This window comes from Herpailurus yagouaroundi, unplaced genomic scaffold, assembly GCF_014898765.1.
Source record: "Herpailurus yagouaroundi ecotype Mexico unplaced genomic scaffold, PumYag 166, whole genome shotgun sequence".
Taxonomy (NCBI): Eukaryota; Metazoa; Chordata; class Mammalia; order Carnivora; family Felidae; genus Herpailurus; species Herpailurus yagouaroundi.
The window spans coordinates 10557946-10572155 of NW_024412407.1; the positions used below are offsets into that span (position 1 = coordinate 10557946).

A 14210-nucleotide genomic window follows, 5' to 3' on the forward strand; every position below is an offset into this window, starting at 1 on the left:
AAATGATCATTCCCATTTTTGAGCATCTTTTTTGCTGAACCAGCCAATGGTGGTGTCGGCAGTGCAGACAGTAGAGGGCAAGGTCATCCTGCTGGCTCTTTGATATTTCACGGCGATGGGGCCAGAGAAGCCGGCGGCAAGACCCAGGGCAGAGACCCCCAGCAGAGAGCTGGAGAAGAGCGCCGGGTGAAGCGGACTTGCAGCCCGGGGGGCAGAACAGCGCGCGGGGAAGGGAGGCGGGGGACGGCAGGGGCGCGCGAGGACGCGGTCGGCCTAGCGGGGCGGGGCGGCCGCGGGTCGCGGGCCGATGACGCGCGGCGGCCGGCGGAGGAGTTGCCACTTCCTGGAGGCGCCGGCCGGGGCCGCTCTCTGCACTTAGATTCGGAGCCGGGAGCCCGCGGCCACCGCCATGTCCCATCAGACCGGCATCCAAGGTAACGGCGCCCGGAGCGGCGCGCGGGAGAGGGGCTCCCGGGAGGCCCCGGGCGAGCCGGGCGGGCTGCTGGACGAGGAGGGCTGGAGTCGGGCCCAGAGGGAACGGGTGCCGTTCTCGCCGCGCAGGCGGGGCCTCTTCGCCTCTCCGCGCTTTCTGGTCCCGGGCCACCCGGCCTGCGTTCCTCCCAGGCGGGTCCGTCTGCCGCCACGTTACAGACGGACCCGAAATTCGCAGAAGCGAAAGAAATTGGTTTGCGAGGAGGCCTGAGTGAAGGGGATATGCCTTCCTCTGGCCCTGACTGTAGTCTAACTTTCCCCCTTTTGTATCAGGTACGGGAGACCTGAAACACTGGAGGTTACTGGGGCTTCACTGTGCAAAGGAGATTGTTACAAGAGTTTGATTATAAAACGAAAGATACTGGAATCTTTTTTATTTCCAGTAAAGGTGCTTCCCAAATTCTTCCGCATTTTCTTTCAAAATGGAAACGTGAACTATGTTCTGAGAAATCCTGGGTGTGGGGTGTTTTGATCTTTTTCTTAGGTACTCCCCAGGGAACTGAAAAGTCCGATCTGTGTGGCTGAATTTAATCATCCCGTGAAGGCAGTTCAGTGTGCAATTATATCTGACCTCCATTATTTCCTGGTTTGAAAATGGGCAGTCTGGAAACGCTCGCCTCATCAGAAATAATATATCCCGGGGTTACTCGCGATTACTTAACGAGGGCTAATATAAACCCACGCTCTTCTGTTAATGGACAACGAACCTTTTCCCCAGATGAACATTTAATTGTGTTTTGTTCCTATGGGTCTTTGACCATCCTGCACCTCTCCCTGCACACACAAACACAAGCAAAATGCTCTCAAACCTGAAAGCACTGTTTTATTCGTCAGTTTTGACATTTAAATTTGTAATTACTCATTTTCATGTTTGAGCCTTACAGCATTCACTGCTTAAGTAATGGTTCATTCTTACAACCCAAGAATGAAATCAGAACGAAATCGAAGCTTTAATAGGAACACAAGCGTTAAGTTATTAAATACATATTTGTTTAGTGAACTTAACTCTAGCTTTTTGAGAAATACAAGTTAGAAAAATATTACCAGAAGTACAAGCTTGAATGCACTTTAATGACTTTTTGTTTAATTGGGATAGGATATCTTATATTTACTGTTGCTTTTAATGTGAAAATATAAAAATGAATCGAATTGTTATTATAAGCTTGAAATTGGACTAGAAGAGAATGAAAGATTTTCAACAATTTCAACCAAGCAATCAAGGTGTTTTTTAAAATTGTAATTTGTTCCTTATTGGATTTGAGTAACTTTAATATTTTCACTCCTAGTGTTATTTTTGCTTTGGAATTTTCTAGCTAAAACATAGTAGAATTCATATACTTTTAAGCTATATTAACATGTATATATCTTAGCTGTATACTCTGCTATTTACACCAAGTTTTATAACTTAAATTACTGACAATAAGGGGATACTACATCCTTTTTTTTTTCTTTGTATTATAATTTATTTTTTCCTCACTTGAGTAGCATTAGAAAATATTAACATGTAACTATAAAAAATAGGTTTACTTTTCTTTATCTTTTTATACAGCAAGTGAAGATGTTAAAGATATCTTTGCAAGAGCAAGAAATGGAAAATACAGACTTCTAAAAATATCTATTGAAAATGGTTAGTTTTACATTTCTGAATATTGTTTGTCCTTGGATTACTGTTATATTTTTAAATTTCTAAGTCATTTCAGTGATTGGAACTATTAATTACTGTGAAGAAAGTTCAAAGCTTGCCTTTAGGTAACTTGGATCCTGTATATTTGGTCATGTCCCTTTAGCTGCTGCTTACCTTCTGAATTCTGAGGTTGACTATCAGGGAAACAGAAAGATGTTTTTTTTGGTGCGACCTCCTCTGCTTTTACCTTTTGCGTCTCAGTTTCTATACCACAACCCGTTTCTAATGTGAGTGCTTCCATCTCTGGATTGGAAATCAGTAAACAAGTGATCATCTCCAACCCCCCCCCCCCCAAAAGAGAAGTTACTTGAGAATTGTTATTCAGTAAAGTTAGTTTTGAAGTAGAAACAAAGGACTTCAAATTCCCAGTTTCTCCACATGATTGCAATCTGTGCTGGAGAAAGGATTTCCCTGTTTTGTTTTGGGGAAAAGTTCTAAGAATGTAAAACACTACAAATTGATCGTTTCAAAATAATTCTGTTAGGGATATTGAATGGATGGGAGAATCTTTTAGTTTCCCTCTATTTGAATTTGGACAATTATCGCAAATGAGTATGTTAAAATAGTCCAATGGTCCAATTGCTTAAATACCTAAATTTCTTGAATACCTGGAAATATTTTGCTTTGGGAAAATAACTTGTTCTTTTATAAACTCGAAGTAAATTTAATTTCCTTTTTATTTTCTACTTATATGTTAAAAATACCAGAGTAGTTTGAAAAATATGCAGTTGTTACTGTTTCTGTGTGTGTGTGTGTGTTTATGTGTGTGTGTGTATATATATATATATTACCATAGTTGATAGTAATAAACATATGCTGTAAAGCAGCATATTTTAGAAATATTGAAATGCCATCATTTCCTAACCAACTATTTAAGTGACTAAAATGGAAAAACTTGTCTAGCATCACTACGGAAGGAAAATGACACTGTCTCTTAAATCGTTATTTTTGTTTTGAGAAAATTTTTTAAATAAGGGAATTACAGAGAATAAATAATATAACAAATACTTCCATCTCCTCTTAAATTAGTAACTACTAACGTTTTATCGTATTTGCTTCAGCTTTTTTTTTTAACTTAATATTTTTGTGATATTAGGGCATCCTCTTTAAACAATTTCACTTCCTGACCTCCTTCTCCTGAGGCAACCATATTAGGAGTTTTTATATATCTGCAGTGTGTTTTTTTATATGTAGCCCCCTAGATAACTCCTAGTGCTATTTTGAGTTTTAAGTTCATGTAAACTAACATCTTATTCTGCAACTTTTTTTCTGTAAACATTTTTGTAATTTGTCTTGGTAGAGAACTCACTATTTTTAAATATGAATTCATTATATAACTGTGCCACATCTATGATCGTTCTCTTATTGATGAACATTTATGCTATTTGCAGCTTCTGTTCTATGTAGAGATGTGAATAATAGTATTAATAGATGACTATGTTATTAATTTATTGTCTCTTCATTACCATTTGGAATTTCAAACCATTCATGTGTCTTTTAAAACTTGTTCTTCATAGAGAAACTTGTGATTGGCTCATGTAGTCAGCCTTCAGATTCCTGGGATAAGGATTATGATACCTTTGTTTTACCCCTATTGGAGGACAAACAACCGTGCTATATATTATTCAGGTTAGATTCTCAGAATGCCCAGGGATATGAATGGATATTCATTGCTTGGTCTCCAGATCATTCTCATGTAAGTAATTTTTTTGTTACTTGTTTAACATTAAATGCTAGAAAAATTTTTTCTGAAATAGTCCTAGGCTAGGAGAAAGTTAAGAAGCAACAGTTATTTCCGATAGAAGGGAGTGATCATGAAGAAAATCCTACTGTTGGTAATGTAGAATCAGGAGTAATGTACTTATATTCAGAAATCTTGCCCTTGGAATCAACAGTATTATTGATTTTAAATTTAAAAATCTTTGGCAATTATATGTAAATGACTATACTCTGAGAGTAATACTTCAAATAATTCTGAAACCTAATTGAACATTATGTTAAATATTTTTAATAGCTACCATTTAAATGATAGGCATACACGCAAGTATTTCTTTTAGGAAAGTTAGCGGATTGATTTAGTTACATTTAGTATTTCTTTTAGGAAAGTTAGCGGATTGACATGCAGTTTTGTGAAACTACCTCTGTTAGTTGGCAGTTACCTTTTGTAGTTTTTAGTAGTTGCTATTAGACTCTTTAATAATATGGTATATATTGTAGTTTTCATCTTTGTGTTTCCCATAGAATGGTATATGCTGCAGGTGTGCTGTGAACATTGATTCTTAAACAACTTAATCAGTAATATCTGATCTAGAGATTTGCTTTGAGTAAAATGTCAGTATCCAGGTTACCTCATTTCAAGCGATGTTTTCTACCTTATATTCCAAAGTAGTATTTTAATAGGTTTTTTTTTTAATTCTTGATCTCATTGTATACTTTGAAAAGTGATTAATTTTTAAAAATTTAGTTTCCCAATTTTTTAAAAATATGACATAAAGTGAAATCTACCTTAATAGGTGAACTGTCATGATGGCTATTTGTACACATGTACTTAAGCCTGTTACAGTCCATGGACTTCAGCTTTATCATAGTTTATTTCTAATGTGCTTGAAGATTTTAATACATTCAGAAAGTGCTGTCTTTTATAATGAATAGTTTTCATCTGTACATTTCTGAGTAAACTTTCACAACTTACTAGGTTCGTCAAAAAATGCTATATGCAGCAACAAGAGCAACTCTGAAAAAGGAGTTTGGAGGTGGCCACATTAAAGATGAAGTATTTGGAACAGTAAAGGTACAAAACTTAAACTTTTATGTGGATTCCACGTGTTGCAATTAAACCAGTTTAAGAACTTCTAGGTAATATGTAATTGTTATGAAATTAGACTAATGAATCTGTAACAATAAGAGAAAATATTGTTATATTTCATACGATATGCAAGTTAACTGAAACATTGTATTTACTCTCTAAAATATGTTGAAATGTCCTTTGCTAGTCTTCAGAAACTGCAATATGCCTTAGAGATCATCTAGTTCAACCCCTCATTTAGTTCACCCTTTTCACTTTAATGATAAGAGAAACAGGCTCACAAAAATGAGAGACTACTTGAAAGAGATGGTAATTTTTAGATATTTTGGACATTTATACCCACATTGTAGAAGCAGTAACTATGCATATTATGTTAACCAGGAACATTGAGGCAGGTCAATTGATTGATGATTAATTGGGATAGTTGATTAATATATTTAACTAGTTAAATTATGATTAAGAATTTACTTATATAATTTATATGGTAAATACATATATTTATACATATACACACAAATTAAGAAAACAAATATTTTTTAACAGTTAAATTATCTAGTAGGTAGACCACAAGACTGTGTGGGAATACTTTTCTTATTCACCATTAATTGTGCCATGGCCTGGTTTCTCAATTCTTTCTAGTCCCAGTTTTCCAAGTCACAAAATATGGATGAAAGGTAGACCTCTTTGGAATATTTTACTCTTCTAAATAAGAACTACGGTCATTTCTATGAATAATTATACAGAATTTGTGGTGATTATTGAATAATTATGGGGCAGGCTTCCCCAGAAGTTTACTTATTATTGTCCTGTGGATTTAAACATGACCCAAGTGTATCATGTGACTGGCAGCAGCACCACCACACTCATACAAAAGATTTAGTAATTATAAAACTGTGGGAAATGAAGAGTAAATACTCCCTTCACCATTTTTTGAAACCTGTAACGAGTAATAAAATTCTTGATACTATACTTCAATCAAAATATTTTCTATTAAGTTAATAATTTTGTTTTTCCTAAAGTAACTTCACTGAGGTTTTACTTTTAGAGAATAGATAGTAACAGTCCATTTCTTTGTTTACAGGAAGATGTATCATTACATGGATATAAAAAATACTTGCTTTCACAGTCATCTCCTGCCCCATTGACTGCAGCTGAGGAAGAATTACGACAAATTAAAATTAATGAGGTAAATTACATTTTTGAAACGATTGCAAGATTTTAAGTGTTTGAAAAAATATTTTTAATTAATAGATTAATAGAGATTAAGTAAGGTAGCTTGCATTTATTCTGTATAATTTAGAGATAAGACTATGTGCTCGATGTGTTTTCAGGAAAAAATAATTAAAAGTAAATACTAAAATTCGTGCCAGTTTCATAAGTAGCTTTCGCCTATATTTGTAATGTATGTGACAGACTAGTAAGTGTTCCTGTTGGAAGTACAACTTTTTGTTACCTCGTACGTTGATTACTAAGTAAATGGGAAAAATGTACATTACCCATTTAGTGCAAAGAATTATATTTAATGAGGTTGCCCAAAGCCAGTTTGTTTAGTTACATTATTTCAGAGAATCATGGTAACTAAAGAGGAAAAAATATAAATGCTATAAGATATTTATTATTTCTAGAAGCTCTATAAATTCTGAGTGCTACCTGGATAGGCATGTGCATATGTATTTATGGGAGATGGTTTTTTGAGTACTTGTTTAGCCCAGTTCTATTAGAGTCAATAAACTTGATCCATATTATAGTTTATCATATTTTTAATGTGTTCACTGCAGCTATTCTAATTACAAGTTAGAGTAACTACTATATTTCTACTGGGATTTTATAGGAAAGAACAAGTAACAGAAACCACTATTCACTAGTCCGAATAACAGACTAATAGAAATCTGTCTGGAAAGTGATTGAATATTACTTAATATTAACCTGATAGCAAGGATCTATCTTTATATTATTTTAACTCAAGTTATTTGAGTAAAGATTCTTATGTGATTTTTTTTTTTTTACAAGTTTGATAGTTTGTTTTATTCCTTGCAATCAGAACCCAGAGGATCGTATTGGGGTATGCATTTGCATATGTTCTATGATGTTTTCATTATCCAATATCATTTATGCTGTAGAATCTCCATTCATTTTTTTTAAAAGTAAAATTTCTATTTGACTTTTCTGTTGCAACACTGCAAATGAGACCCTATACTAGCTATCATTTAAGTATAAAAGTCGTGAAACATGCATCAAAAGCTTTCTTGAAGTACTCTTCTAGTATTTGTTTTTAGTAATGAAAAGCTCTAAGTCTGGAACTTCTGCAGTAGTATAATTTGTTGAGCTGTGTTGTGTCTTTGTATACTGTTCATACTCCTTTCAATTCAGTGCATGGTGTTTGTGTTGCATTTTATGTCTTCTAGAACAAAGTAAAGTTTTACACATATTGCATATATATCACACTGTTCATAAATTTTATCAAGTAAGTTTTGTAATTAAAGTATAATCTGAAGACACTTCAAAGAGTTTATATAGTTCTCTGCAAATGTGCCAAACCGAACATATAAACAACCTCCCCGCCAAAGCCCCACTAACAGCGCATACCCACTCAAATGTTCACTCCCAGCATTTCATAAAGATATGTCATACACTCTGCATGTTGACAAGGTGCTAGCAGAACATGAACAAATGTGAAAAATTACTTGCTTTTTAAGTTCATGGTATTTTAAGGGTTAATTTTAGTTACATTAAAATGGGCAAGGGTGGAATGGCACTTGGTAGAGATTGGGTTTCTTGTCTTTGCTGTATGACACTGCTAAATGCTACAGCTTCATCAGTAAATTAAATCTATCATACTTAGGTACAAACAGACGTGGGTGTGGACACTAAGCATCAAACACTACAAGGAGTAGCATTTCCTATTTCTCGAGAAGCTTTCCAGGCTTTGGAAAAATTAAGTAACAGACAGCTCAACTATGTGCAATTGGTAAGAGACAGATGATGGTTATTATGAAATGGCTGCTCTTCCTGGTGGCTCTTGGCTCATAAAATAGGTTCGTTTTTAGTGGATTTAAAATTTGTTTTAAGTTTATTTTGAGAGAGAGAGAGAGAGAAAGAGAGAGAGAAAGAAAATATGAGTGGGGGAGGGGTAGAGAGTGAGGATCCCAATCAGGCTCCCCACTGTCAGTGCAGTCTGACGCAGGGCTCCAACTCCCTAACCATGAGATCATGACCTGAGCCGAAATCAAGAGTCGGCTCATGACTGAGCCACCTAGGTGCCGCATGTTTCCTGATTTTTTTTTTTATTCATTTTTTTTTTTAAACTACAAGACAATGTATGTTCCTTGTGAAAAAGTCAAGCCTGTATAAATTTCCCCTTGTCTCTTAGGTTTTATTTATTATAAATTTAAATTTTCTGTGTATCTGTTTTAATGAATGTATTTCTCATTGACAGGAAATAGACATAAAAAATGAAATTATAATTTTGGCCAGTACGACAAATACAGAACTGAAAGATTTGCCAAAGAGGATTCCCAAGGATTCAGCACGTTACCATTTCTTTCTGTATAAACATTCCCATGAAGGAGACTATTTGGAGTCCATAGGTATATAATATATTGTTTTGAACGTGTTACTTTAAGTTTGTTTATTGACAGCTTAGCACTGTATTCTTATTTCTTGCCCAGAGGACTTAGTTATAGTTTAATATTTGCTTTGAGTGATATATTGCTAATTGTCTTTATTATTTTAACTCACAGTTTTTATTTATTCAATGCCTGGATACACATGCAGTATAAGAGAACGGATGCTGTATTCTAGCTGCAAGAGCCCTCTGTTAGAAATTGTAGAAAGACAATTACAAATGGATGTCATTAGAAAGGTAAAATTACCTACCTCTTTCTTTAAAATTTTCAGTTTATATTAGATCTTTATTGTCTTCTCTGTGTAGTTCATGATGTATGGTGGTTTATAAATGAAAGTATGTTTTCTTGTTCTCCTCATAAATCCTTAGGATCTTCTCCAAGTGCTTGGGGGTGATCTGGCATTACTGCAGTCTCTCTAGATCTGTACTCTCTCATATGTAGCCATAAGCTACATGTGGCTATTTAAGTATAAGTTAAAATGGAGTAAAATGTAAAATGGAGTAAAATGTAAAATTCAGTTCCTTCATCATACTAGCCACATTTCAAGTGTTCATTAGCTACATGAGGCTGGTGGCTACTGTACTGGGCAGCGCAGAATTGAGAGGACATCTTCCATATTGCAGAAAGTTCTTTTGGACAGTGCTGCTAGGGCCACATACTTGTGATTGTCTCAAGACTTGCTATTAGTAAAGAACTATAGTCTCTAGTTACAACTGACTCTTGGGATGGTTGAGACTCTAGTTGTTGACAAAGGAGGGAACGGACATAAATATTTGAATTCGGGGAGCTAAGCTACCAGTTTTCTTAAATTTATTTTCTTAAATGTAGTTGAGGCTTAGGGAAAGATGATGGTTTACTCTTGAGCCCTTGAAGTCTTTAAAACACAAGTTCTTATAAACTACCAGTGTATTAGGTCCTGAACCCTTTAAGGTTTTTAAGTTCCTAAGATAAAGCAGGGACTGGCGCACTGTTTTCTACAAGAAGACCACATAGTAAATATTCTAGGCTTCACCAGGTCACAAATGGTCTCTGTTACATATTCTTGTTTTATTATTTTGTGTTTCTAACCGTTTAAAAATGTGAAACACACTCTTAATTTGGGCTAAATTTGGCCCTGTTCTAGAGTGATTTCAAGTGACCCAAGAATGAAGGGGCCGAGGAGTCATGTTCCTGAATATGCATAGTGTACCAAAGCAGAACAACTTGAGAGTACAGTGGTGGCTTCTACTTTTATTTATTTATTTTTTTACGTTTATTTACTTTTGAGACAGAGAGAGACAGGGCATGAATGGGGGAGGGTCAGAGAGAGAGAGGGAGACACAGAATCTGAAACAGGCTCCAGGCTCTGAGCTGTCAGCACAGAGCCCAACACGGGGCTTGAACTCACAAACCGTGAGATCATGACCTGAGCTGAAGTCAGATGCTTAACCGACTGAGCCACCCAAGCGCCCCTGGCTTCTACTTTTAAATGTGAGTTAAGGGGCACCTGGCTCAGTTAAGCATCCAACTCTCAGTTTTGGCTCAGGTCATGATCTCACAATTTTGTGAGTTTGAGCCCTGCATCAGGCTCTGCACTGATGGTGTGGAGACAGCTTGGGATTCTCTCTCTCCCCCTTTCTCTCTCTGTCCCTTGCTCACGCTGTCACGGTCTCTCTCAAAATAAATAAATAAACTTAAATAAATAAATAAATAAATAAACATTAGTTAAACAGGAGAAGAAAGAGGGAAGCAAACAGAAAATGATTATAGCTGATTATGTATTCAAGCAACTCACAAATCCCCTCCCCCCCCTAAAAAAAAGCAACAGTGAAACTATTACATATGGTTCTTGATACTGCTGGAATGGGTGTTACATATTTGTGAGCATTCACACCTGAAAACTGGCTCCTTGCTTGTATTAGGTTTTGAATGTTGTCTTCTTCATATCATATCACACTTTACTGATTCCATCTCTTACAGATCGAGATAGACAATGGGGATGAGTTGACAGCAGACTTCCTTTATGAAGAAGTACACCCAAAGCAGCATGCACATAAGCAAAGTTTTGCAAAGCCCAAAGGTCCTGCAGGAAAAAGAGGAATTCGAAGACTTATTAGGGGTCCAGCTGAAAGTGAAGCCACTGCTGATTAAAATCATTATATTAAACATTAGAATACTAGTTTTTTTAAAGTCCAGCTTTTAGTACAGGAGAACTGAAATCATTCCACGTTGACACATAGTAGGGGGAAAATGTACTTTTTGAAAAATAGCACTTTTCACTTCTGTGTGTTTTTAAAATTAAGGTTATAGAAGACTCATGATTTCTATTTTTGAGTTAAAGGTAGAAGAGGGTTTGTCATAGTGATGTTTAATTTGGTCACACTGTTTTCACAGAGTAATAACGATTCCATGCTTTCACATAATTCTTAAAATTTTATACACTTGGGCCAACTCCAGAAAGTCTAATGTCTCAAAGTAAGATACACTCCTTACTACTTTTTAGTGAGACATCAAATTTTTTCTGTAAGGAAGAAAGACCTTAAAATATTCATACTACTTATGAATATGTTAAGGACCAGGTTAGATTATTTTCTAAACTGAGAATTTAGTGTGCCTGGGTAAAGGTGGAAAGTTGCTGACTCTGAGAAGCAACGCTTAACTCAGCCTGTGGGGTCACGTCTGCAACTTGTAGAAACACTGTTTCATGGCAGCAGTCTTTTCTATTTGACTTTTTTGGTTTTTAAATGGCATTAAAGTTTCAGAAGATCAGTTCACTCTGAAACCTTAAGGGTACCAGATATTTTCTATACTGCAGGATTTCTGATGACGTTGGAAGACCTATTTGAACAGCTTTAGTAAGTTCTCTCTCTAATGCTTTACAAAATTTCCTTTTCAAAAGTAAGTCATTTCCTTATATAGTGTGAGGCCAAATATTTATGTTTAGATTGAATATTAATATCCTTAAAAAAACAAAAGTCAACAATGTTGAAAGAGTTTTAAACATCAAGATTGATTTTTCTCCAGAACCACGTATTTATAGGCAAATTGTGTTCTTTATTACTTTTAAGCATACTCAGATTTAATAAAATTGTTGGAAAGTCCTAGTACTTAATAGCCTAACACAAATTAAACACTTAAGAATCTGGTTTCAATTTATATCTTATTTCAAAACACATTTAACTGTTTTTAAAGCTTTGCATTTCAGCTACAACCTACAGAAATTTAGAAATTTTGAGCCTTTTTTTTTTTTGATACTTGAAATAAGGAAGGAGTTAGATCGAACACTTCGTCATGTTAAATCTGATAAACCTGCTGCAAGAGCCATAACTGGGAGGAGTTTTCTAAATGAACGATGGGGATCCAGGATTTCGAATTTCTTGATCTAAACTTTATGCTGCATAAAACATATTAGAAATGCACATTTCATAGTATAAAATATGAAACACATTTTTATACCTTATTATCTAAGGTACTATATGCACCTTTCAAAAATTCCATGTGTGTTCAAGTAAAGCATATTAGAATAATTATGGGTTGACAGGATTTTTTTCTAGAGTTAAGAGTATTTGTGTGGGGTTTTGTTTGTTTACAGATAATCAGACTATAATATTTAAACATGCAAAATAATTGGCAGTAATGTTGCACTTATTTTCTAAAGATACACTTTAAGTTGTTTCATGGGTGCCCACGTAGACACACATATACACAAATTACTGCATTGAGAATCCTAGAGTTGTGTTGCAGGCCATAGCTGAAGCTGTATTTTCAATCAGAAAGAACATTAAGCCTGTAATGAAGGTATAAAATAATTTGGTAGTGAATGTTTTTTTGTACCATTCATGTGCAATTATAGTCTAAATTTTACACTACATGAAAGTAAATGGACATTCCAGAATATAGATGTGATTATATAGTCTTTAATTATTAAACCAAGATTGCTGAAAATCAGTGATGCATTTGTTATAGAGTATAACTCAGTGTTTACAATATGTTTTAGGTGACATCATAACAATCAAAGGTGAATAAAATATTCCCAGTAAATTTATATAGCAGTAAAGAATTACATGCCTTCTGTGGACATTTTATAAGTGCATTTTATATTGCAATAAAATTTTTTTCTCTTTACATTGTATACGAAGTTGTTTTCTGTAACTTTTTTTCTTTAATATTTGGACAGTTCTGCATAATGCTGTATCTGGTAGCAAGTTAGAAAATTCAACCCATGTATTCATTTGTTAATTCACCTATCTAAATGGAGGGTTTTAAACATCTTGCAACCTAGGCAAGTTGTGTCAATAGAGTGCTTAATTTAGATTAGAACTTTCCCACTGCTGCAGCAATAATGAAAATGCCATGACTTGAACTGTTCTGACTGTGAAAGACCCCAGTACGATAGGGTGACCAACATGCTTGACACTAAGCTTGCCAGCCATCCAGCAAATACTGAATGCACTCCTGCGTATGATTCACTATCAGATGGATCTTTTTATTAGCGCTAAATTACAAAAGTTGGAGAGTTGTCCTTAAAAGGGCTAATTTTAGAAACCTTTAAATAGAGTTCAGTTCTTTAAGGCATTCCTACTCAGAACTATAATGTGCCTCAGATACATATTGTAGTTTGGTATATATCCTTTCATATACTTTGCATACACAGCCATAAATTATAAGGATGAGAGTTTCTCTTAAGTAATGATTCTGGGGCTTTATATCCAAAGATTTTGATAAAATCAGTGGGCCCAGGAATTACATAGTTTTATAAATGAATCCTGTGTTGCCATGACTGGATACAGTTTGCCTTATGATAAAATTTTTTCTCTATTCAGTCAACAAATTCTTTAGTATTGTATACTGGTATATAGTGGTTATCAGTAGAGGTAACATCTCATTGAATAAAATCTAGTCCTTCCTGTCGCCCATTAGCTTCTTCATGACTTGAGAGCCCAATGGCTCTCCAACTGGATCAGTCAGCTCCAGTTCATCAGCTGCTTGTTGTACCTCTCTAATGGACCAAGCTTGTTGCTGCCTCAGGAATGCCGAAGGTACTGCTCCCACGCTGGATCACCAATCCAGGACCTACACGTCTTCTTCCTTTACTTAACGCAGGTCTCTGCTCAAGTGTCCTCCCCTTAGAGAAGTCTTCCCTGACAACCCAATCTGATTGTACTCCCTGTCCCTCTCACCATAATCCTGCTTTATTTTTCCTCTAGAGCACTCAGGGATTTTATATCTATGCATATTGTTTGTCTCCTCCAGTAAAATAACAAAGTAATGGGGGAAAGGAGTGCAGCATCCTCAGCGCCCAGAACAGTGTCTAAGACATAGTGGATACTTTATGTATTGAATGAATACAAAATATTTTACTTTCCTTGAAGAACAGTGGGGAGAGGAGCACATTCCAGCAATGGCAGATACCTCACGGAGGCTCTGGCCTTCAGCGCTACATTTCTGGCCAAAGCAAATGTCACTAGCACAGCCAGCCTCTTGTCCTCTGGACCGTGATTTCTACCACGAAAGACTCTAGTATTAACTCACTCCTGAGCGGCATCTTCCAATGGGAATCTTCTTTCAGCAGACTGCTCTGGAAAGGCCAAGACCAGCCTTTACTCAACTGCCAGTGCCGTTC

At 35.8% G+C, this 14210-nt stretch overlaps 1 protein-coding gene across 1 annotated transcript; it reads left to right on the forward strand.

Moving 5' to 3' along the window:
• Positions 1-305: 305 nt before the first annotated feature.
• On the forward strand, positions 306-12719 carry TWF1 (twinfilin actin binding protein 1). Its single transcript, XM_040488387.1, has 9 exons — positions 306-434; positions 2042-2119; positions 3694-3872; positions 4872-4967; positions 6064-6168; positions 7825-7950; positions 8419-8569; positions 8723-8844; positions 10568-12719. The coding sequence occupies exons 1-9, from the start codon at positions 410-412 to the stop codon at positions 10736-10738; spliced, it is 1053 nt and encodes a 350-aa protein (XP_040344321.1). The 5' UTR covers positions 306-409; the 3' UTR covers positions 10739-12719.
• Positions 12720-14210: the final 1491 nt, after the last annotated feature.